Source organism: Cannabis sativa, chromosome X, assembly GCF_029168945.1.
Source record: "Cannabis sativa cultivar Pink pepper isolate KNU-18-1 chromosome X, ASM2916894v1, whole genome shotgun sequence".
Lineage (NCBI taxonomy): Eukaryota > Viridiplantae > Streptophyta > Magnoliopsida > Rosales > Cannabaceae > Cannabis > Cannabis sativa.
The window spans coordinates 8,065,069-8,091,223 of NC_083610.1; the positions used below are offsets into that span (position 1 = coordinate 8,065,069).

Genomic DNA, 26,155 nt, shown 5'->3' on the forward strand with positions numbered 1-26,155 from the left:
ACAGTTTTGCAAGAACAAGATTCAAGAAACGAATCACATGATATTGAATAAAACTAATTTTTTGACATAGTATGACTTCGAATTAACAAAAAGTTTCTTCATAAAACTTATGGGAAATCGAATAAGCTTTCCAACGATATAAAAATCTCTAAAAACGGATCAATATCAAGAGAGATATCATCACTTTACTGAAACTTGTTTTTCTGAAAACGAAAAAATATAATAGATTCGAACCCTAGATAACATTTAGCATTATTGAGCAAGAAAATATTTCATACCTCTTCACATATTTCTATTCGATGTCTCAAGCCCGCAAGCCTTGATTATAAATCCAAAACTTTAAGAATGAAGGTAGAAAATATGAGAGGAGCAAACATGAAGAAGAATGAGGCTTTGACTAATTGGTTTGGAGAGGAAAAATAAAACTATGATAGTTTAGGGTTTGATAAAAAGATTATGAGATATCGTATTCTGATAGGTTTAGGTTAACTAAAAATAATAATATATAATAAAATGCTAAAATATTATTAAATCAACAAATATCTAAATTTTTAAATTTTAAAAGTAAGCCCTTTATTTCGTAACTTTAGGCTCAATTTTCACCTAGAAAAATTCCGAATTATGATATAACTATTTCTACAAAATTTATAGATCTTTGAATTATCTTTCCAACGCCACTGAAATCACCTCAATCGAAGCTCTAAAACTCTAGATATGATCATTTTACTAAAACAGTTTTTAATCCTCCGAATTTATCAAAACCTACGAATTTTTGTGACATTAATTCCATTATAATGTTATTTAATGCACTTCATACAATAGATTAAACCCACTAAATAATCTATAAAACTCTAATAGACTTTCATATTGGGTTTTAATTGAGTAATTATCCTAATTCGTAAAAACACCATAATTTTACCTTGACACTTACTATAATTTCAACTATGTTTAGAAATCTATCAATACTATTCTAAGCAATAGTCTCTATTCACTATTAGTAGAAATAAATAAATACTCATTCTCACACAAATTGTATAACAAATAAAATTTAAAATATAAGTATATTTTTACCGGGTATTACAAAAATATAAGTGTGAAAACCAGTTTCAAACCTAGAAACAAAATAATAAAAAGAAACTTAAAATAAAAAATATACAATAACATCATAAAATAGAGCAACCTCATTACAGAACCCTTAAAACCTGTAAAACCAGTTTCGAACTTATGAACCCTGTGAAACCAGATTCGACACTATGAAAAATCATAGCGAAATATAAATGCTAAACAATAAAGTTAACTGAAACAAGTTATCAAAATTGGCATAGTCGGTGGAGTTGCTTCCGACATCGGGAAAGTCACCGGAGTTGCTACCAGTGCTTAAAAAGTCATCGGAATTGGCATTATTGCTGGAAAAATCACAAAAAAATTACCAAGAAACTGGTCTCTTCATCAAGAAATTGGTTTCTTGATGAACAAAAGAAACCAGTTTCTTAGTGATTTTTCGGTAATTTTTTCGGCAACAATGCCAATTCTGATAAATTTCCCAGAGTTTACTATCAGTACTGAAAAGTCACCGGAGAAGCTGATGGTGTATTAGTTGTCAGATTTGCTACCAACGCCAAAAAATTCGTTAGAATTGCCATAGTCGTCAGAAAAAATCACCAGAAAAATTACCAAGAAACCAATTTCTTGGTAATTTTTCCAGCAACTATGCCGATTCTGATGACTTTTCTGAAGTTTGCTGTCGGTGCCGGAAAAGTCGTCGGAGTAGCTGCTAGCGTCAAAAAAGTAATCAGAATTGGCATTATCAACGGAAAAATCACCAAGAAAGTAGTTTCTTCATCAAGAAACCAGTTTCTTGGTGATTTTTTCAGTGATTTTTCCGGCGACAATGCTAATTCTGACAAATTTTTCGGCGCCGGCAGCAACTCCGATGACTTTTTCGACACTGACCGCTACTCCGGTGACTTTTCCGACATCAGTGACAAATAAAACTTCCTAAGCAAATAAAAACATTAAATATAAAATTTGAAAACCTAATTACATATATGGCATATCAAATAACATAAAAAGATTTCCAAACAAAAAAAAATATCATATAAATTGGTCAAACTTAAATGTGTCATATTTATCATAAGAACCTTTAAAATCCCATAGTAAATGTAATTTCCACTTTAATAAAACCAATAAAATTTAATGTAAGCCCAAATAAAAAATCTAACTGTAAAAGTATCATATTTTTGTTAGGGAAATTTGATTTTCTATACTTACATATACCTAATATTTTTTCTCTAAACACATAACATTTAATATTTGTGGGATATGACACATTTTAAAATATCCCTAAAATACCCCCATTTATATTACTGTCTCCTCTCTCTCTTCTTCTCTCTTTGTTATAAACAAAAAAAAAATTAAAGTGGGCATCGGGCCCTACATCGGGCCATACATCGGGCCCATCGGGCCAATCATCTGACCATCGGGCCCATCGGGCCAATCCTATAAAATGAAAAAAATTAAAAATAAATAAAGTGGGCATCTAACCATCGGGCCGACCATCGGGCCATACATCGGGCCCATCGGGCCAGTCCTATAAATAGAATTTTTTTTAAAAAAATCCAAAATAGGCATCAGACCATCGGGCCCTACATCGGGTCATGCATCAGGCCTTCATCTTCAAGCTCATATCAAACCAGAAAATCAGATTTTCTTGCCCAGAAAAATCACAGACCCTAGATCTACTCCATCTAACCCTAGATCTAATCAATAATGCACATATCTAACCTAAATCTATCAACTAACAACATTTTCACCATAATCAATAAGAAAAAAAAAATTAAAAAACCGAAACGAGAAAGGCTCATCGCTTGCTCAGTGGATGGGTTCCCTCCGTGGGGTGGTGGGTTCGGTGGGTTCTTCGTTCGAGTGGGGATTCGTAGGTGGTGCGATTTCAAATGCTAGAGAGAAAATGGGCGAAGAGAGAGAGAGAGAGAGAGAGAGAGAGAGAGAGAGAGAGAGAGAGAGAGAGAGAGAGAGAGAGAGAGTTTAGAAATGAGGGGGGTAAAATTGGGTTTAAGTAAAAGTTATCCCATTTTACAAATTATGTATAGTTTTATATTAGGATATCAATTTTAGTCCCTAATATGCATATAATTTCAAATATTAGGATATGGTTTTGTTGTGGTGAGCATTATGAAGCAGAGAAACTCTAATTTCCCTACATCATGTTCATTTTTATTCATTGAGCATTACTATCAAGCACATCACCACTCCAAGATGCGCATTTTGAGTAATTAGCAGATGCTATAACAATTATTAAATTAAAATAAGGAAACTCTAATACTAAATTATACTATTATAGTATAACACCTTGTGGTGGCGTGCCCTTTAGCATTAGACCATCTCATACAGTGTTAATAACAGATCTAACAAAACATAAGTTGAGTAACTCAGTTTAGTCAAAGTATTTTCAAGTAAAAAAAAAGTTGCTTCAGGTCACAAACCTATAATGAAAATACGCAAATTTACATGTAATAACCTGAGCCATGCAATGCAATCCACGTACGTCCAAACAAACTTGCCTAGAACAGATCTTGTCACATTGCACACTCTCACTCCGACCATGAACACATTTAGTTGTTGAGAATGGCAAACTGGAAGGCTTCCAAAAGCACTAGAACTGTGGGCATGGTTGGAAAAATATGATACACCATCCTACAAGTGTTCTTTCGCTCTCATTTACATCTGGGACACGGTCCAGTGTCGGAACAGTGTCTTGAATGCAACACTCAATAACTTATACTCCACATGATGCAGTCTGTCTTCTAAAAGAGTGTGTGGGCCAATATAGCACCTGTCTACAGCCTCATCTTGAAAGAAGGGAACTGGAGCATGTGAAGCTGAAAGTGAGAACAATGGTGCAGCAGCCTTCTGAGGTCGAACTTCCAATTTGGGGGTTCCCCACTTTTCTCCACAAAAGTGGATGGAATACCAGGGAAGCCTCTGCGGTTGGAAATACATGGAGCTATTCCATTACCTGACTGTTCTGTTCAAATATTCTTCAAGACCACTGCTTATTCTGAATGTTCACCGAATTTACAAAGTTCATATCCATGGCGTCCAACCTTCATACATGTTGCAGAGGTTGTCTATGCTAGTGGCTTGCTTAAGTAGATAATCCACCTGCTCTGAGATACTAATGTCTCTGAAATTTTAAGGTACAAACAAGGCTTAATGGCAGTAAATTAAACTGTAACAGAATAAAATTAAAAGACAATAACATACCTGTTATCAGAAATGTCTTGACCATCTAGTTTCATCTCAACTCGTCTCAAGACTGACATTGCATAAGGATTTTTGCCTGCATAGAGAATTAACTTTTAAATAACTGACAGAACAGTGGAAACTACTAATATATTTTATGGAGAAACATTTAAAAGCCCAACATTTCTCAGATGAAAGATATCGTCAGCAAGTGTTTTTAACAGGCCGTTGTATGGAAAGAATAAACAAGTTATCAGAATTATAAAACGCCTTAGTAGACGTGGTGAATCTTATAACCTGCCGATAACAGAACATACAAGTAACCTACTTCTATTATTCAACTATTCTTGCATCTCGTCACACATTAGTCATGACTTCCATGAATTGAAGTCAGCAACAATGATTTCTCAGCATTGCCATTCTGCCGTTTGTGTATATTGTAATAGTAGCAAAGAATTAATTATATTGTTTTAATACTGAATAATTGTTTCCTAATGCAAGGCCACAAGCAGCCAACTATATGATCATTTTCATCTTGCTGATGTGATACAATTCGTGAAGCATATTGACCAAGAAAACATTGTTAAATGGCAAGAAAAGATGCAACAGAGTTTAGATCAAAGAACTTTTGTATGATCGTTATTCATACTCACCCCTGCCTGCTCGAGCAGCAGCACTTGTATTAGGAAAAAGAGATTCACAATCTTCATCTTTAATTTTAACCTTGTTCAGCGAAGCTTTTTCATCACTGCCGCCTAAGTTTTCCTCTGTGCTCTTACTTGAAGAATGCAAAGCATCAGGAGCAGCAAGTTTACGATCACTTGGTGAAGCTATAGTTTTCTGATGTTCGCTTGGTTCATTAGCTGCTGAATTAAACAGACCAGTATAAGTCTCATCAATCTCTGCTACAGGTTGTGACTTTCCAAAAAGTGGAATTTCTTCATAGTCAATTTGAGCTACATGAACAGAATCTTGATAAACCGGCGATTCTCTCCTCCCAAGATCTTGTGAAAGTTGTCCCATTTCTTCACCAGGAAAACTTGCTTCAGGTGAGGTAATATCAGATTCAGAACCACTACTGCAGATACTATTTGGTGGAGATAACCATTCATTATCATCCAAAGAAGCACCAGCAAATGCGGGAAACTCTTTAGTATTTCCAGAATTTGATGTGGGGAGGTTTTCTCTCTCCTTGTCATCAAATTCAGTAGCATCAGCAGTAAGGTCTGCGCTTGACTGATCAATTCCTTGTGATTTTACTTCCTGACTCTCTCCTAGACCTTCAAGAGCCTGGCAAATATGGGAAAGAAAAAGGAAAATTAATAGTAATTTGCTTGCCATTGCCAAAATTTAAAAATAATGATACAAAATGAAATATCATTTACAGAAAGGCCGCACCTTATGAAGATTTCCAGCATGGAAACTTGCGATTTGCGCAAGCTTGATCAACAGGGAATAGAGCCCCTTTACAGACAATGCAAGTGAAGGTACCAATGGCCTCAAAGTTTGAAAAGCATCCCTAATTCTCAAATAATAAGACTGATATATAGCTTGTCCATGGATAGGAGATATTTCCATCTTGGTGTCTCCTTCCCTTGCCAGAGCATCGGTCATTGCAGCTACATCTTTAGACAGCACTGTTTCAAGGGGAAGAAGTATTGTATTTGCCTGCGAAATAATAAAATATATGGTCACAAGGAGATTAACAGTACATATTTGATCAGTGCTATCAAGCTCAGCACATTACTGCAGAACCATTTAAACTGAAACCTTCAAATCAATAAGACATATATATATATATAGAGAGAGAGAGAGAGAGAGAGAGAGAGAGAAACCTTTGAAAGATTTTCCATAAGAGAATGGTGTACTCCAGCTGCGTCCTTTCCCAGATTATGAACATCATGAAGATCTTCCGTTATTGCCAGGACCTATAAATATTTATCAAAACAAAAAAGGTTACCCAACATAGAGCACCAATAAAACTTATAATAGTACTGAAAATATTGCTAGTAATAAACAGAACATTAGTGATGTTTAAAAATACAAAAAACAAAATACAATAGACAATGGAAAATGAAAGCTTTAATAGAGAAGCAGTTCTTCATTGACCTTGTGGGGTACCCCAAAATAGAAAAGGAAATCGAAATGGTAAACAATAGAAAGGATATTATAGAAAATTAAAGAGAAATACAATAATAACTGGGTATTCGAGAGGCTCAGCACTCTCCCAAGAGCCAAGGCTCGCTTACAATATAATTCTTATCATATCCCACCATTCTTCTACCCCAAAAATTATACCATCTTACAATGACCTATACACCCTTTTTATTTACTATATTCAATAATCTCAGGGTCTATCTCGTTGTTTTATAGATACCCTCACTTACAATATAATTCTTATCATATCCCACACTCATTCTTCTACCCCAATATTTATACTATCTTACAATGACCCATATACCCTTTTTATTTACTATGATCTATAATCCCAGGGTCTATCACCTTATTTTATAGAGAATTTGGCCCTAAAACCAGCAGCAAGGAAAATAAATAACTAAGATGTAATTGTTGCTTTAAGATTATTCTTATAAAGAAAAGTAAACCTGAATGTGATGTTCAAAAATTATTGAATGCAAAATAAAATAAACCTTGAATCAATTGGTAAATGGAAAAAAGTGAGATATCAAGAGAAAGATATTGAATTTGTAGACATCAAAAGCCAAAGAAAGAATTTAAACTAAGTGGACTTCAAATAACTTTCTGGTAACATACTCTGCTAAGATTTTATCATAAACCCTAAACAAGAGGAGGAGACTGATGATAACCCACTTCCTATGCAACTAAACAGTCACACACAATACAGACAAAATATGGAAGACGACTTCCTAGCGAAAGCCAATAAATTAAATTTAATAAGCATTTAATCAACATAATTTAAAATAAAAAAATACAGAACATGAGATGTGTAACTGTTAAAATACATATAGAAATCAAACACTCCATGAAAACAGTGATAAGGTATGAGACAGACCTCTTCAAGCATAGAACCACATTCAGAAGTCAAAGCAGTATGAGTCTTCAAAACACGCCCATATGCTGCTAGTGCCACACTGGTCCCATAAGCACTATCCCTCATTGAAAGAATGGTGTTCTGTAAATCACCTGTAAGAAAAAAGAAAATAAATAGTTAAATAAGTAAATAAAAGTAAAATTGCTCATGTAAAAGATAATAATCTATAATCATTAATTTGGCGATGCACAAAAGCACACGCATGTGTGTGTGTGTGTGTGTGTGTGTGTGTGTGTGTGTGTGTGTGAGAGAGAGAGAGAGAGAGAGAGAGAGAGAGAGAGAGAGAGAGAGAGAGAGATAAATGCATGTCCTAGTAAGAAAATAAAATGTCAAATGTTACAGAGGGAAAACGTAACCTGAAGCTGACTTTGCTTTGAGAGATGCAATACGAAGTTCAGTAGTTGCAGCATGTAAGCCATTGGAAGCAGTTTCCATGGTACTTTGTGCAATCTTCCATTCTTGTTCAGTGCCTAATAAGTAACACATGCATACATTGTTAATCATATGTTAATAATACCACTTTTACAAATGAGTCAGTAATTGGCCTAAGTAATCTTACGAGTGAAAGAATGGTAAGTAATATCTAATCTTGTCAGTGCATTCATGTAAACTTGCTGCCATGTCCTGCCATCTCCGCCAGTTCTGAAAGGATAAAGCTCCCCAGGAAATCGAAAAATGCCATCTCTAGATGCTTCAAACTCCAAAATTGACATGGATACTTTGATAACATCTGATGCCTTTTCTCTAGCTTCCCAAAGCAGTTTCTGACGCCTCATCAAATGATCATGGAATTCAGGAGGTATCCCAGAAGTTTTACTAGAAGAATTTCCTGTCGTGCTGGAATTTGGCCCGCCACATGCCCACCCCATTGCTCTCTCAAGCTGCCCTTCAGCAGTAAGTGATGCTCTTTCACAAGCTTGCAGGGACTCCATTGACCTGGCTATTTTTGACATGGCAGAATGCATACTTTCTAGCAGCTTAGGTCTGCTAAGGTTTGTAACAATAGGATATAAACTGTCATCACTAGCAAGAAAATTCTGAAATTTGATTCTGCTGTTATGTGAAGGAATCAAAGTCACATCATGCATCCACTCCATCTGAACAATCTCTAAGCCAGTCTTGTGGATAGCATCCCTGAGCTCATTCACTTGCCTTTTCATAAGGAAAGCGGCTGATCTTGCTGCTCTTGCAGTTTCATGTGTATTACAGTATTCATCAAGCATATGTTGCACCTTTTTTACAACCCCAATATCATTTTTCACTTGATCGATAACAAGTTCATTCATTGCCTCTGTCAGCTGCTTCAAATGTTCATTTTCTTTGTCTAAGCAAGCCAATAAAGTAGGAACAACTCGTTCTTTCAAGTATTTACCAATATGTTCTTGAAGTTGCATCTTGAGCTTTCTCTTAAGCAGAGAAAAGAGTTGGTCAAACCCAAAATTTTTATCCACGTATGAAGATACATCATGAATGCATGCATCAAGAAAAGAATCGATAACTCCTACTTTCCAAACAAAGAAAGACTGGTCATCAAATAAGCTACCAAACTTCCATATACATTCAGATATAGGGTGCCCAGAACTCAACAAATCAGCAATTTCAGAAATTCCATTTGACTGAGAAGAAAAAGCACCTCCAATCGAAGAGAAAGCTCTATCAATTGACTCTACTTCAAAAAAAGGCTTAACTAGAGTAGTTAACGCCTTCCTTCCCAGGACATGCAGCCCACTCTCACCCTCAACACTAACTAGGGACCGAAACTGTCGTTCAGACAAAACCAAGGAATTCCTTATATCAGCTTCTCTTTTAATGAGAGAAGATGTACGGACATCTTTCTGGTTCCACGTTTGACGAAGATGGTCCAGCTGTGCTCTACAAGCTTCTTCTTGTGACGCAAGCTCTTCCGCTTCTTCCCAGGAGAGGTGATCCCTGCCTTTTAAAGCTGCTTCCTCAAGGGCCAGCTGTTGCTCAGTAATGAGTCCAACTTTAATAAAGTAGTTCTGGTCCAGTTCAGCCAAGGAGGCCCGCTCCATTTTTATTTCCACAAACTGCTCTAGTGCTGAATCAACAGAACCCCGAATTTGTGAAATTGATCCAAATACATCCATAATCTCCGAATTTAAAGAAACAGCCGATTTCATTATTTCTGGAAGAACAGTTTCAGTCATTTGCTCAATTAAGTTCTTACAGGATAGTAAACTTGATCTAAAAATCGAAGCCCAACTTTTTTCAGAATAAAATTGAGAATCATCTTTATCTGACTCAAGACTGGGTATACCAATCAATTGTTGTAGTTCACTTACAAACTCTGTTACCAGCATACATTTCTCCACTTGCTCTTCAAACTCACAGAAAATAGTTTCAAAATCATATTGAAACCTATTATTTGCATTTCCTCCTCCAACGCAACTACCAAAGATGTCAAGCAACCTACACTTGACTGCATTATACAAAGAACTGACAGCTATATTTAATACACATAATACTTTCTCCCGCTTCTCATCCAATTCTTCTGATATAACTATTTTTTTTCCATCATATTTAGATTGTCCAGATTGAATTGGAAGAGTTACATCTTCTTTACTTTCAAGACAAGCAGACTGCATGTATCTCGTAAAAGCAGACAGCAGACGGTCCTTAGCTTTTGATTCAGTCTCAAAGCCTACAGAACTCTCTAGCTCAGCACACTCTGCTTCAACCTTCTCTATATCTGACATGTACTTCTCCACTTGAAGACACAGTTCTATATGGTTATGTTTGACAGAATCAAGATCAGCCCCATGAGTCTTGGCAAAATGATCAGCAGCCTGTCTCTTTGCTATAGACAGGATATCGGAAGAAAGGGCACTAACAGACAGCTGCAAAACTTGTGCCCAGCCATGCACTGCACTGGTTGTAAGATAATTCAGAGGTAAAATTCTTTGCAAAGCCAAAGAATATACTTGAAGTGCTGTTAGTCCAGATGAGAGTCCAGCATCCAGTTCAGACACTAGGTCAGAGACTTCCCTGTCTATATCGTGGCATTGTACTTGTGTGGGTTCAGGAACAATGGTCAATGGAACCCCTGCCATCACGACAGCAGAAGAAAGTGACAAAGCTTCTTGCATGTTACTTAAATTTATCCGGGCATCAATTTCTGGAACTAAATTGCTTCGCAAAGCATCAAGAATCCTTCCATGCTTTTCAATCCAAGTTGCTGCTTCTTGAGCTTTCTCAGCAACCACAGCCTTTGCTTGAGAGAATTCTCGGGACTGAATTTCATATGATGCGCGAGTTTTCTCAAAACTACTAGTTGCTTCAGCAACAATCGATGTTGCAGATGTCTCTCGCAGCATTAGGTTAGCTCTCTCTTGGTCGGCTTGATAAAAGAGAGCAGAGGAAATTTCATATTGTTTTAGAGCTTCAGAAAACCTCTGATAACATAAACATATAGTCAGAATGAACAAAGAAGATAAAAAAATATGTTCAGAACACATAACTGCTGAAAAAGGAAGAAAGCTGAAGTGAGGTGAACCATAATGCTTATTCATACCTCAAGAGCAGATTCAACAGCTGGTAGTGTAGCCAATAAAAGATCGTGATGCTCCTGGTTATTATTGAAGAAAAAAAATTACTCACACATGTCCAAACATGCATGTTACGCTGTGACGCTAAAATGATTTATCAAATAAACGAGTTGCAAATGTGCATTTAAAAAAAAAATGTTATAGGCACATTGCAGTTCCTAACATCCAGGATTTACCAATATCAGGATGGAAAAGTGAAAATAAAATTCATACTTGGTACTCAGAAAGTGAAATTTCATACATTCTCTCTCATCAAGGAGACATACCTGTAGGGGCACTCGAATTTCCTGCACTCGAGAAGCAAATAAACTTAAACTAACAGCTAATTCCATACCCTTCCTTTCTTCACCACCAATTGCAGCATCATCATGGAAATCCCCTCGAGTCCATTCAACAAGTGGATCCCAAACAAACACTTCTAGCAACATTAATATTATATCTTTGTGCTTCCTTAATACGCCGATCACTGTTTCACAATTTGCCCTAAAGGTTCCTTCTATTCCAGTCAACCCCAATGCTGTTTCAATGGTCTGGGTAAGACGAAAGGGAACAATCTCTGGGACTTTAAGTCTCTGTCCTTTATCAAAACAAACATTATAGTCAATATGTACAATATCTCCACTGCAGAAATCAACAAGTATGTTATCAAGATGCCTATCTCCCAGGCCAAGAATGTGGCCCACCATGCTCATAGCAGCAACACTTCCAGAATACCTATGAGATAAGAAAACGGTTACATTGTATGTTCTACAGCTGTTCAAAAAGAGCTGTATGGTGCAGTGCATGCTAGTCTATTATAACAATATTATCATTTTGTTGTACAATTTACTAAAAGTTTATTATGATACCAGCAGTAGTCATCAGTCCATGCTAGTACCAAATTTTAAGTGATAAAAGCAACGTTGTTCTGGCAATCAACATGCAATACCAAATTGTATTTGGTTTAAAAAAGTACATATAAAACAGACTGTGAATCAACTCTTCAAAACTACTTTACATTCTCAATGATACCTTTTCAGTTTTGAGCTAAAAGCTCTGAAACCTTCACTGGCACACCATAATTCTTGATGAAGAAGCTGTTTAGGAGTTTCATCCATAAGATCAAGAAGAACTTTACATTTTACTTCATGAGGCCAGTCTCTTCGTGAGATTACTCTCCTTATGCCTTTTTCTTTAAGTGCAGGTATAATTTTACCGTAAAACATATCACTTGGCCGGGGAACAGGTGGAGGAACGGAAGTTTTTGCATTGCCACCACCCATTGCTGAGAGCTGTGCCAGTTGATTGCGACTTTGCCAAGACTTAAAGAGTGTATATATACTTATTACATTATCAACCCACTGAATAAGACCAGCACGACCACTGATTGGAGTCACAGAATAATAGCGAATCCCAAGAGAATAACCATGAGTTTCAGGAGAGGACCGCATAAAGCCATTTATAGCTTGCAATAACTGCATGATTCTCGCATCAAGGCGTAGATCTTCCCTTCCTTTCAAAAGATATGTGTACTTTAGACCGTCTGAACCCAGTATAACAAGTTTCTTAGGTTTAGTTTTGGTTGACAGTATATCCACTTGCTCCAAGAAAGAAGCAATTGTGACAGTTCCATTAAGATTAGCACTGTTAATGCCAGATTCAGATATTGTTACAAGCTTCTCAAGACCAGGCATTGGAACATCAGAAGAAGATAATGAAGCAAGTTGTGGTGCAACTTCTCTTAAGGAAATTGATGACTTCCTTTGGTAAGATGCCAAAGATGAGGCAATATGATCAAATGGTCGCCACACATCACTAAGTGCTGCAGATGATGCAGGAGGAGTCTTAAAGCGTAAGATGGCTGATTTCAACTGTTCTCTGTACTCCTCATGGAACCATACCTCATGAGGGGTTTCCGGATATCGAGATGTAGAAGCCAGACGACGTTCTAAGGCCACAACAATAGGAGCCATCATTGCAGCATATTTAGCAGCGTTAATCTTGTTCTTCTCACTTTGGCTGAGAGTAACATTTTCTGCAATTCTTGCAGCTTCCTCTTTCAATAAATTTATTCGCCGCATTACATCTGGAAATAGTTAATTAGACAACCTCATAAATATATATATAAATCTACAGAATACAAATAAATGTGAAAATGGCAGTAGTGTTATTTTGAACAAGTATTAAACATAATCTTAAATCCAGAATTTGCATTATGATCTATCTTTTCCTTCATGAGAAAACATTTTGTTCTCCAAGATATTTTAAGTAGGCAGAAACTATGGAAGATTTTAAAAAAATAAATCGTATACATTGATTTAACTTGAAACAAGTGAAATCTAAAATCAATATTGACAGAGAAAGTCATTCTTATCAAATATTAAATCAATTTTCATATGGAGGCAATTAAATTTAAATTGGATAGTTTGTGCATATAATATAATATGAATATACAAATATATATTTATATATAAAAAGTAACAAATTGATAGAATTTCCTTAGTTAGAAAAGTTCAATCAAAAAGCTACACCAAAATTGAGTCTCTCAAAGTATCTTTTTTTTATTAATCTCAACCAACAATTCATACAAAAATTCAGAGCTGTTCGAGAGGCTCTTCTCTCCTTATTTTCACCTTTCGAGAGGGTGAATCTCTCCACAACTTTCCTATACAATTTTCCCCCTCCCTTAGAGACCCCTCCTCTATATATATAGGCCCAGGTTACTATCAACTAATGCCAACTAGGATCCTATCACAAAAAGACAGCTCAGCCACTTAATTACAAAACTTAAAAGAGTATATATAAAAAAAATAAGACTGATATTAATAGACTAATTTATCATATTCGGCCCCTCCTCTTATAAACAAACTGAGGTCTATCACAAACAACTTTTAGGGACAAGATGGCCCTAAAAGAAAGTCCATGCACATAAATATGGAAAAGATGAACACCAATAATAGTCCACTCATTAGTTTTTTGAGGATATGATGGCTGCATTAGCAAAATATCACTGTTTATATAGGAAAGAACCTCAACGAATTGATAAGATAAAGCTTTGGGGATTAAAAAAATACTAGTCAATTCATTATTCTTAGTTCCATCCAAAAAAAGAAAAAGTAAATCATTATTCTTATTTTTTTCATATGTCGTGCATAAACTTTCTTGCCTTTCTTTTTTTAAGGAGGATAAATCCTCCATTGTATGCTAGCCAAGGACAACCTCTTTAGGTTAGTGGAGAAGTCCTTGGTGCTTTTGACGGACTATTAAGAGGTACCAAACACACAGAAAGAAGAGATCAATTTAGTATGTTTTTTAAAATTCACTTGAAAAATCTTAATGAGTTGAAAATCCAATCAATAAAGTTATGAAACAAACTAGGAATCAGCTTCCCATGAAAGCATACACACAAAAATTTCTTTCTGTAGGTCATGGCGTATTGTACCCATCTAATTTAGGCCAGTGCTGAGCTGTATGCCTTTCAGAAGGCAATATAAAATATATAGATAAAACCCCATACCGAAGCGTATACATAAAATGTCGTAAGGAAACCTTCCATTGAAATTCTACCAAATAAAAGATCTAAGTAGCTAGATTTAACGCCAAAAACTATAATAGGAATAATATAAAATTACTATATCCAGATAGAGGCATATCAATTATTTAATAAACACACATAAGTACGCCAACCTTATTCCTTTACAAAGGCTAAAATTATTGAATGATTACAAGTAAACCAATTATAACATTGAAGCAAATTAAACAAGTAGAACACTGCAATCCACATAGAAAAACTTGCTTGCTGCAGCTCCTCAATACAAAATGATAATAAGTTGTTCACTTTCACCTTTAGAAAGAAAAATGTATATTTTTTTTGAAGAAAGAAAGGAAAATATATTAAAGAATGTAAGATAAAAAACATTAAACCAAAATAAACTGAGCAGCAAGTTTTCCACTCAGAATGCTTGTGCACATAGTTGATGAAAAAGAAAAAACTTAGAACAAAGTGCTCAACAGTTTTGCAGCAATCATTAATAAACTGACCAGTCATGCCACACAACCCGTTATGCTGTATGTTATTGACTTGAGTTCAACTCAAACTTAAGTCAATAAAATAGGAAAGTTAAAAAAAAATTCAAATATTTTATGCTAGCATTATGTATAACAAAAAGCACAATCAAGAGAAATTAGCTGACCTGTGTGGAGATCCTGGAGCGTGCTGAGCCACAGCTCCTCCCAAAGAACAGTAACATTTCCCAGCTCATTTATCATAAGTTGAACATCCTGGACCAATCTTGGATAAAGTTTAGTCTGCATGTAACAAGACTCTCTGCTTCAACAATCTTGATTCCATTTCAAACAGGCATGTTATAAATTGTGATGCCAACTTCTTATAAATTAAAAATACATTATATATAATTTCCCCAGTAAAAGCTATTGTCAATCATTGGAAAAGAGGTTCATTGGTATAAATATTATAATAATGTTAAGCAAAATCACCTAAATTATGGTCAAATGGAACCTTGTTAAACAATAAGGCATAGATGAGTAAAGCATATTAGTGAAAGAAATTCCCATTACCAAACAGTCGAGTACGTGTTGAAGTTCCTGTGGAAGCTCTTCATTGGCATTCACATCAACTAGAGTTGGGTAAACAATAGAAGAAGGAGACTTCTTGGCCAACATCATTAATAAGCCCTCCAATTGACTACGAACCACTAGCTCGGGATGAGTAGTTAGTCGAGCAAATAATTGTGGTGTAACATCCTACAAAAGATTCATCGTCAGAATGTGTTATCTTCATCAAAAAATTATGTGATGCATGATACACTATGAAACACCTTCTCACCTGCCATGGTGATAGAGGAACAGTTGACAGAGCAGGTTCCAGTGTTTCTTTTAACTCCACCCCATAGTTGAGTAGAATATGCAAAATATACAGCGTAGCCCTTAAGGTATAGCTACTAGATTTTTGTTTCAGAAACTCAACACCAAAGCCTGCTAAATGACCATCACCAATCTTCACAGATGAATATGAAAGATATTGTATGAAGCCATGAGCTGCATGCCCAAACAATGAAACTCTTCTCTTCCTCAAAGTCCACCAAATTACAACTAAATTATTGACTAGAGATAATATTTCATATTCATCTAAGCCCAAATTTTTATGCAGGAAGCAAACTTTTAACTTGGAAGCTAGAGTGGCAGAAAAACATTCTTCGCCTGAGTTTTCTGTACCAGGTTCTCCAGCTGAAGCTTCAATAATATTCACTACCTGCTGCACCAAAACCTTTATAAGGTTCTCATTCCTCAAATGCTCTGCAGAAATTGTGTCACTATCAAACTTTTTCTGAAAGAGTTGTGTAATCAGAGATTCTATCCTTGTGTTCTCCTCTTCATTTAACTTAAATCTCCCAGGTAGAACTTCCTGGGTGAGGATAGGAGAAAACAAGCATGTATGGACAACATTTTCTTGAGGATTGAGAAGAGAATCTCTAGCTTGAGTTAAACACCAAGAAGCATAGCAAATCCAAGCCTTGCCCATAGTAGGACAAAGATTGGTAGACAATTTTGTAGCTGAACCTACCATTTCCTCAATAATAGGACCCATACTTGGACTACCACTCGAGGTTTCATCACTAAAGGTGGATCTATCTGTGTCAAAAGAACTCCCAAAATCTGAAAGCATATCAGCAACAATCTTATCAAGCCTCAAGTCTGTATAACTCTGCCTCAACCAAAGTGAGAGTTTCAAGCATGCCTTTGCCTTCAAAAAACTGTCATCCGAGTTGGTATCTAAAGATGCAGAAGAGATCATGCAAGGGCGCACATATGACCAAAGGCCTGTGAGAGCATCTTCAAATTTCCTTTCAGCGTGCATTAGCATAATTTCCTCAAACTGCAGAGATGAGACAAGGAAACCCTGGTATCTTTCTTCAGAGCAGCTCAAGATATGATCCTTGAGAAATTTCTTTAGACGACTAGCCAACATTAGATTGTTTTTCTTACGAGCTAGACCCAATAAATCTACACACAATTTTAGAGTGACAGGAGATGTTGGTGAAATTGCTCGATAAACCCTCATTACTTTTAGCCATTGATTACAATCTTCATATATTCTGCATGATGGATATTGCATGGATTGAACATATGAACTTAGAATTGATGGAAGTTGTTTGAATTTATCTTGGCTGTCTTTGAGCTGGTAACCATCTTCAAATACAAAGATGCAATGTAATTGGATGGCATATGCAACAGCCTCTCTTAACCCATCAAGAGGTAAAACAGCCAATGTCTCCTCCAGCATCAATCTGGCTTTATGCAATTCATGAGGCACCTTTTCTTCATTTCCCTCATTTTGCAAAAGCATAGCCTGTAAAAGCATTTGCTCGCTCCTATGCAAGCCCAAGCTAGGATCAAGTGTAAGCTCACTGCTACTTTTAGGTGTCAAATCAAGGAATGCCCATGTCGCCTGAAAATCTCCCTCATCATAACATGCTAAGGCATGAATTGCATTAATTTCATTGCCTGTTGTGGTTAGAGCACCAGAATAATTCTTCCCAGCATGCTTAGCACGAAGTGCTTGCAAGTCTAATAGCCAAGATTCTAGAGACTTCCAGTCACATACAGATGTATAACACTCAATCACACGTGCAATGACAAATTGTACACCATCAGAGCCCAAGGAACCAAGTGACTCCTCACTTTGTAGCAAGAGAATAAAGTGAGCAGCAGCCTTTTCATATTGACCTTCAGCCTGATGCACAAGTCCAGTAATCCATGAAAAGGGTCCCAATATTTCTTTATGAGTAAAAGCCTGGTTTTCCTCCCCAAACAAGGAAGAGAACATCATGGAAACCCATTTATGTAGGCCAATCAAAGCCTCTGATTCATGACTCTTACAGAGAGCTAGTGCCATGTGATGCAAAACCTTCATGATGTCCATAGAAAATCTACTTTTGATACTATGGAGGTGATCAGCTATATGGGCCCTAGAGTTGTCCTTCAAAGATAAGGCCACAACATTCCTGAGCTCTTGCAAACGCAAAGTACAGTACTGAATGGTAGCATCATGACATTGCAGAGCCAACCCAGCATTCATCATTGGATCACATATTCGAGAAAACCACTCCTCGCACACTTTTTTGTTGGCTCTAAAAAACAATGAACTTGAATGACTAGCCAATGGTAAAACAATAGAACCCTCATATGCATTGTATACATTTTTCTTTAGAGCCTCAACAAAATCCAGTAATAACCTCATTGGTAACAAGTGAGCACCAGATGCCCCAATCATACTTAAGTTCCCATCATTTTGCTCATTATCAAGTTGTAGTAAGTGTGAAATGTCCAAAAGCATCCGTTCTAACGCAGCAAAAGTTTGTGTTGGGCCCCCAAGGTTAGTTCGAAGTCGTAAGGCAATACAATACCTAGCTGCTTCATGTATAGCCCACCAGGCACCAGCCAAATTATTAACTGAACAATTCTTCTCAAGAGTATTCTCATCCACTTTGACATCCAACCATTTAACATTGGCACCAAAGTTTCCTGCTTCTTCAACTTGATTTAAAAGACTGTCTTTTGAACTACGACAACCATTAATTAAGCGTTGTATCCAAGATGAAAGAGGAACCTTCCATCTTTGTGAAATATAACTCAAGATAGAAACAAGTTGTTGTGAGTGAAGTTGTTGACAAAGTTGCTTCAAGGCAAAAATTTGCTTCCAATGCAAATTAGAATCATTGCCAAATTTAACAACCCTGGACCAAGATGATGTAGTTGTCTCATAGTCATGCAGCCCACATGAATACATTGTAATTGGTAATACATGAGAAAGCAACCTCATAAATGCATTTTTTATCTCATTATCTGGATCACCAAGTTTGTCTAGGACCATTTCAGCTATGTGATAAAAGTACAAAGGATGTACAACCCTTGCTTGCAGAAGCAACTTCAAAACTAATGCAACATGTGACCTCACTTTTGGTTCTCTATCTGATGCAGCATTCAAAATAGAGAAAAGCACATTCCTAATAATCCCCACATTTTCAAAAGCTTCATCAAAATAAGTTTTCGGGTTTGATTTTTTGTAAATAGCATTGATATTCTCAAAAAATCTCTGGATCCAACAAAGCGTTGCGATTTTAACTGCTAGAGGAGAAGAATAGTTGAGACCTTTAACATAGAGAGGACTGTACTTCCGAAGATGCTCAATAATGACAGTTGAATGTTCATTTATGAAGCAGTTAAGAATAATGAAATTTTCAGCAGAATTGTCCATAGAAGATTTTTCACAGTTCTGATTTCTTGTAGAGCACTTGTTCAAAAATTCAGCTTCAGATAGCCTATCCAATGTCTTGAGAACACTAACTTGCAACTCTACATCTGTGCGAACGGGTAAATCAAAAGGATTCAATTTCTCAATAATAAAAGAAAGTAATTCTTCAGACCTCTTAAGATATAATGGTGGAACATCTAATTGGCCAATCAAACTGGAATCCCTACCCAGTAAAACACAAGTCAATAAAACTTTCAAATCAAATTTAATCAATGCACACAATTCAAATTTCGAACAGACTTTAGTATTTTCAACACTATTGACTCCATCTACTTTACCCAAACTTTTCACTAGCAAATCCTTCAGTAGCTCTAGCTCTTCAATTAATGAAGACACTGCTTGTTGAACAACTTCCTTGTTTCCGTGTTGAAGTAGAAAAATATACGTGGCAGCTGAACTCCCTGTAACTAAATGATTTGGATGTAAACGCAGCTGAGATATTGGTGCATCGAACTGTAGTATCTTCTGCACAGCTGATGTGAGGAGACCAAACTTTTGCAACGATAGTAACTGGAGGTTAGTTTTTATAACCCCATGAACTTGATATGAGGTAATGTTCCCAGCTCCAACTGTTGGTGTGGTAGAAGTCATTTCCAAGCTTTGAAATAAGACATCAACTGTAGGTGTATAAAAGGTGGAAAATCTTTCACACAATATTTCTGCTAAAAGAGTTAAGCACTTCCATGAATCTCCAATCCATTCTGACCACCCAAACTTCTGACCAAACATGGATAGGCATCCCAACAACAACGGAACCATTTTGCTGAGTGGGTCACTTATTTGTTCCAATAAATTCAGTTCCAGTAACCCAGATGCAGTAGACTGCAAAACTACTGAGAAACAAGAAAGAAGAGCAAGCAACCTTCGAAACTGTTGTGGAGTTCCAGGACTTCCATCTTGAAGCAAAGCATCCATGTCACCAAGAAACTTAGAAAGCAGTCCAAGTGAGAATTGCAAGTTACCCACCCAATGTTTCTGGAATTGCAAGAAACTTTCCATAATGATTCGTCTATCTGATACAGCAAGGTCTGGCACCAATGCCCAACCCAATAGCAGATCCACAATGTCAAGAAAATGAGGCTGAAATGTCCTAGAAAACTTCAATGAAATCAGAGTTAAAACACTCAGAATCTGGTGCAACAAACTCAAGGAGGTTCTCTCATCCTCAAGAAGTACTTGGCACGCTTTAAGAATTGGCAAAGCAAATCTCTCAATTGCAGTAATGTCTCCGACATTTAGAAACTCCCTTAGGCTGTCCAAAGCCAATTCTGCGGCCCCATCACCAGAGATGACATTGCTCAGCAAAGGCAATGCCCAACCAATGAAACGATCAACCAACGTTCCAAGTAAAACATGGTTCGGTCTACCATTTGACGTTACAGGAGTCGAACATATAACAGCACAAAGAGCGCCATAGCCTACAGCAGCTTCCCTCCGCACTGGGTATGACCTGAGATCCAATATATCCAGAGATTACAGGACGCTCAAATTCTAAAATAAATATATATATATATAATGATTATCTAGCTTGTTTAACAAATCAACGCCTTACTTTGTGATACTATACCCCAAAGTGCAAATTACAGAGTATACATGAAGCTAAAATTCCCCTACAGAAATTTTACAAGGCAAACCCTTCTTCCATGAAGCTGATAACCCATTTGGCCTCTAAATTTTCAAATAAATATTTGATAAAAACGCATTCTTGAATTCCCGCTTTGTCTCATGCATTTCAGATTGAATTTGTATCTAAATATAGTTTAAAACAAATTGATGAAAAGAAAAACAAACTGGAATAGATTGAAGTGTTTGTTTACTTGTCAGAGAGAAGCTGACAGAAGCCCTGGGCAAGAAAGGTAGCTGAGTGGGTGACGAGGAGTGAGTTGGGCGTGTAGAGAATGGCGCGATGGAGTGAGTTCAAGGCGGAGATTCGACCGGCGTCGTTGTCTTCGGAGTTAAAAGCGGTGGTGGAGGTGGATGAGGAGGAGGGATCGTCTTTGGGGAGGGCTACGGAGAGAAGCCCCGCTAGTTGCTGCTGCTGCTGTTGGTGGAGTCCCTGCATCATTCATTCAATTCGAAATCGCATCTCTTATTTCTAATTGTTATGCTCTCAACCCATGACCGCCATAGCCAGAGAGTATTGAGAGTTCCCTCCCTTTTCTGGTTTTCGTTTCAGGAAAATATATATACAATAAACATAAAATAAAATAAATCTCAAAAGTCGAAGACTAAACGTGGAGTGGAGACCCTCAAACTAGGGATGGAAATGAAGCCTTTTTTTTCTTAAGAAAATAGTTCATAGATAAAAAGTTAGACACCGCCGTCATTACACAAAATGTTTACCTAGATAGAGAATACAAATACGCAGCTATATTGATTGTGGGTAAAAGTTTATTTTGCCACATTTTAAGCAACAAAATTACATGATCGACCAATACAAGAAAATACACACCCCACAAAATAAGGAGAAAGACTATTACAAAATGAAGAGTAATTTTTAACTTCCCATTGAGTCTCCTTGCCATTGAGAAAATTGATCACTACCCTTAAGTCGCTCTCCACAATAATGAACATGCATCCTTTTTCCTTGGCCTTGTCTAGGGCCAAACAACACTCAGCCTTTTCACAAAGGGCATCAGAAAAGTCCAACTTTGCTGTTCTTACCCAAGCCACCTCACCTTCATGGTTTCTAGTTACTATCGCAATACTCATGCTTTCCAAACCCACTTTTACGTCGCAGTTCAGTTTAATCCAATCATGAGGGGGAGGATGCCAAGCTTCCACCACAATCGAAGTAGGAGTAGGAAGGAGGAAAGCTCTATAATCTGCAAAGGAGTGATGAATATAGTCGATACAGCGCTTCACATTATCCAAATTATTATTGTGTACCTTATCATTGCGGACCCTCCAAATAGTATCAACGACAATTGAAGCATACAAAAAGACCTCATCAGCATTTACTCCTTTAGAATTTAGATTCCAGATGAATTTGACCCAGTCCCACATGCGGACACCTGTACCTAAAACAGGAAAAATACCCCACGGCGAGGATGGCCACAGATGGAAAGCCAAATCACACTTGAGGAACAAATGTTCCATAGATTCGTCCTCAACCCCACAAATAGGGCAACTCGCATCATCAATATGAAACTTTTTATGAATAATAGATCGAATTGGGAGGGCATTAGACAGAATGGTCCACCAAAGAACCTTATGGTGTTCCATAATGTTACTATTCCAAAGGAACAGAGCAACTTCACACTGAGAGGCCCTATGCAAAGCTTGCAAGACAAACGCCCACTACTCTCTTTAGTCTAGACCCATTTATCCTCTCCATGACCTGCAGGTCATGATGGTAGAGATATTATCTTTTTCAAACAGGCAGTTTAACTTTTGGGTGTCCCAATCCCCATCTTTTGCTAATAGTTCAACAACTTTAGTAAAACCAGAAGTTGAGGATCCATTAGATTTTGGGAGAAAATCCTTCCCATGGGCCACCCAAGGATCCTCCCAAATACTGGTATCTTTACCGTCTGAGTGCCTCTCTGACACCAGCATTAAACGCATAAGTCTATCAATGGACGGGAAGCGAATCGTTGCCTGCAAAAAGAAATAAATATCAATGATGACGGTCATAAATGCAACCCACGCACCTAGGGCACGTGCCACTATATTTATAAGGTAACCAGAGGCCGCGTACAAGCCTCATTTACCCTTTACTAAATGAGACTTGGGGGGTAAATGTTGCCTCATATTTTTCCTTAAATACGTGGCAGCGACTGCGTGTGACACGTAGATTTTAAGAGCACATCACTCACAAAAATTGGCTAAGTCATGAATGGACAGAGAAGTGCATTCACGGTCATAAATGCAACCCACGCGCCTAGGGCACGTGCCACTATATTTATAAGGTAATCGAAGGCCGCGTACAAGCCTCATTTACCCTTTACTAGTCGAATTTTTCTCTAAATACGTGACAGCGGCTGCGTGTGACATGTAGATTTCAAGATCACCTCACTCACAAAAATTGGCTAAGTCATGAATGGACAGAGAAGAGCCTCCCGGAGAGGAGCGTAAAGCACGCCTTTACTCTCCGGGAGCTAGAAATGTAACAATGCATTTCTCGGAGAAGAAGAGCCCGTTCGAGCAGTCATTTTGCATTTAATGCGGCATGTGAAAAACGTATTAGAACCTCTATAAGAGGATTTGACAAATGGTGTAAGCCTCTTTTACGGTGATTACACGATAATCAACGAGTCTAGTGACGGCTCCATTATGAAGACTCACATCAATCAAGGGAGGATAAAAGATTATTTTCACCTAATCCCTAAGATACCTACGGCATAGGTCATGTATGTCTTATTTTGTACACGCTAGGAATTTGTGCCCCTAAGGGGTTGATACTTAAAGACAAGTGATCCCTTTCTAGTGATTCTCCCAAAAAAACACTATAAATACCCCAAAAATAGAACGTAAAATGGGTCGATCGATCAATTAAGGAATCAAAGGGAGTAAAGAAAAGAGAGAGATTCACCAAGAACATTCTCTTTATAAACACCCTCATAAATAACAAAGACTCGTGGACTAATGTCCGAACCACGTAAAAATTACCTGCATTAAAGCTTCCATAGCTCTTCTCATTCTTTCATTTAATTGGTTGCCGAAAACCTCGGTCAACAGTATCATATCACTAAAAGTATATATGAAAAATATATGGTTAAGAAGTCTTATTATTCTTAACTTTTTTATTTTTTTTTTTAAAAGAGAAGCCTTATTGTTCTAATAAAATATAATAAGAAATTTGAATTGGATTTTTTTTAAAAAAAATTATAACTAATTGAGTAAGACTAAGTTTATCAGTCACTTATATAGAAAATAAATTATACTAACTTTGTGACAAACCAAAATAAAAGAATATTGATATATTTAATATAAAAGTATATCACCCACAATAATCTCTAAACCATGCGAGACTTTTGTGAAGTGACTCACATATTACTAAAAGCGTAAAAAATATTGAAAAAATGAGAAAATAAAGATATATTCAACAAAAATTAATAATGTAAAATAAAAATTTTAAAAATATATATTATTTTTATTTGTTAAAAAATTTAAGATTTTTTTTTATAAAAAATTTAAACATGTGACAAAGATTAAATAGTACAAAAATATGTGAAAATAAATAATATTAACTTTAAAACAAATAAAATATATATAACTTATAAATTTAAATATAATTTTAATTATTTAAATATTTTAAAACAAAGAATTATAAGAAAATAATTTTTATAGGAAAAATTATTTGAATAATTTTCTTATAATTATTTTAAACTTGATAAAGATTGAAAAATGTAATAATATAATTTGCATTCATTTGAAAAAAAAAATATAACTAATTAGATAAGAATAAGTTCATCAAGCACCCACATAAAAAATAAATTATGCTAATTTTGTGACAAATAAAAATAAAAGAATATTGATCTATTTAATGTAAAATTATATCACCCATAATAGTTTCTAAACCATGTGAGACTTTTGTGAAATGACTCTCGTATTACTAAAAGCATAAAAAATGTGGAAAATGAGAAAATAAAGATATATTCAACAAAATTAATAATGTAAAATAAAAATCTAAAAATATATATTATTTTTATTTGTTAAAAAACTTAAGAATTTTCTTAATTTAAATATTTGATAAAGATTAAATAGTGTAAAAATAAATAATATTAACTTTCTAACAAATAAAATATGTATAACCTATAAATTTAATATTCACAATAGTCTCATCTCACCAAAAATAAATATAAAAATATATATTTAAAGAGTTTTATTATTCAGATAAAATATCATGTATTAATAAATTAATGTAGTTTTAATTATTTAAATAAATAATTATATGAAAAATAATTAAATGATTTTATTAATAATTATTTTACACTTGACAGATATTGAAAAATATATTTTGCATTTATTTTTGAAATTTTTACATGAAAAATCCTTTTTACACACTTTATTACAAAATTACCCTCACACGCCTATTACTACATTTCTACTTACAAAGTTATTTTTATTACACATTTACCACTTACTCATCATACCATGCATACACGTGTGCTCTCCCCATGCATCATCAATCAAATCATACTCTCTTCCCTCTCTTTTTTCTTTTTGTTTTCATTTCATTTTCGATTCTTCATTTCTGTTCTCTAAGTTCATTTTGAATTCAAGTAACCTCCATTAACTACCCATAATTTATCACGTTTTTCCCTCTTATTTTTGGTTCATCCACGAATTTTCAACTTCCTCTTAGCCCACGATTTAGCAACTGTTTTTCCCTCTCTGTTTCAGTTTTTTTCAATCTTATTTATAGGATGGCAATCACTCGTTCATCTTCATCCCCTTCTCCAGTTCTCAAACAGAAATCAAAAATGGGCAAGAAATCTTTGGCCAACAAATCCAAGGGTAAACGCCCAATCATTGATGATTTTGATTCTGATTTTGAAGCTCCAATGCCGAAGCGTGTGAGACCCCATTCTTCGAAGAAAACGAAGCTGAACTTGGAGGAGCACACGCTTCCAGAAATTTCTGGGAAAAAATTTCAAAAATCTATTACACATGCTGAAGATCGGACTGAGGTTGGTTTTTAGTTTTATTTTCGTTTCCCCCTTTCTTCCATTTATGCTTTACCCAGATTTTGGCGTTTTCATGTTCATTATGCTTTGTGTAATTTTAGGGTTTCATTTGCGCATTTTGTTTCATGTTTTTAAATTTTTTAGTTATTTATTGTTGCTTTTGATCATTTCATTTGATTCTGGTCTGGGTGTTGTTCTTTAATTTGGTTTTGTTTTCTTTATTTTCAGTGTTTTTTTGTGCTTACAGGTTATGTGTTTTGTTTTCGTTTTTGGTGTTTTCAATCAACCGTCGGTAGTTTCTTTTCAGTTT

At 35.9% G+C, this 26,155-nt stretch overlaps 2 protein-coding genes across 2 annotated transcripts; both read right to left on the minus strand.

Moving 5' to 3' along the window:
- Window positions 1-3,337: 3,337 nt before the first annotated feature.
- Window positions 3,338-21,451, minus strand: LOC115703195 (uncharacterized). Its single transcript, XM_030630715.2, has 15 exons — window positions 21,031-21,451; window positions 15,725-20,663; window positions 15,457-15,642; window positions 15,072-15,186; window positions 11,911-12,964; window positions 11,166-11,613; window positions 10,866-10,919; window positions 7,893-10,746; window positions 7,690-7,803; window positions 7,295-7,425; window positions 6,099-6,191; window positions 5,662-5,931; window positions 4,917-5,553; window positions 4,285-4,360; window positions 3,338-4,204 (listed from the first exon to the last, which is right to left on the minus strand). The coding sequence occupies exons 1-15, from the start codon at window positions 21,276-21,278 to the stop codon at window positions 4,105-4,107; spliced, it is 11,319 nt and encodes a 3,772-aa protein (XP_030486575.2). The 5' UTR covers window positions 21,279-21,451; the 3' UTR covers window positions 3,338-4,104.
- Window positions 21,452-21,619: 168 nt separating this feature from the next.
- Window positions 21,620-22,438, minus strand: LOC115715237 (uncharacterized). Its single transcript, XM_030644079.2, has one exon. It carries the CDS (start codon window positions 22,436-22,438, stop codon window positions 21,620-21,622), a length of 819 nt encoding a protein of 272 aa, XP_030499939.2.
- Between the last annotated feature and the right edge of the window lie 3,717 nt (window positions 22,439-26,155).

Coding starts and splice junctions, on each gene's coding strand:
- LOC115703195 (XM_030630715.2), bottom strand. CDS start 21,278: ATGATGCAGGGACTCCACCAACAGCAGCAGCAGCAACTAGCGGGGCTT. Junction 12,965..15,071: donor GCTCCAGGATCTCCACACAG/GTCAGCTAATTT, acceptor AACTATTTCCAG/ATGTAATGCGGCGAATAAAT. Junction 10,920..11,165: donor AAATTCGAGTGCCCCTACAG/GTATGTCTCCTT, acceptor AATAATAACCAG/GAGCATCACGATCTTTTATT.
- LOC115715237 (XM_030644079.2), bottom strand. CDS start 22,438: ATGGAACACCATAAGGTTCTTTGGTGGACCATTCTGTCTAATGCCCTC.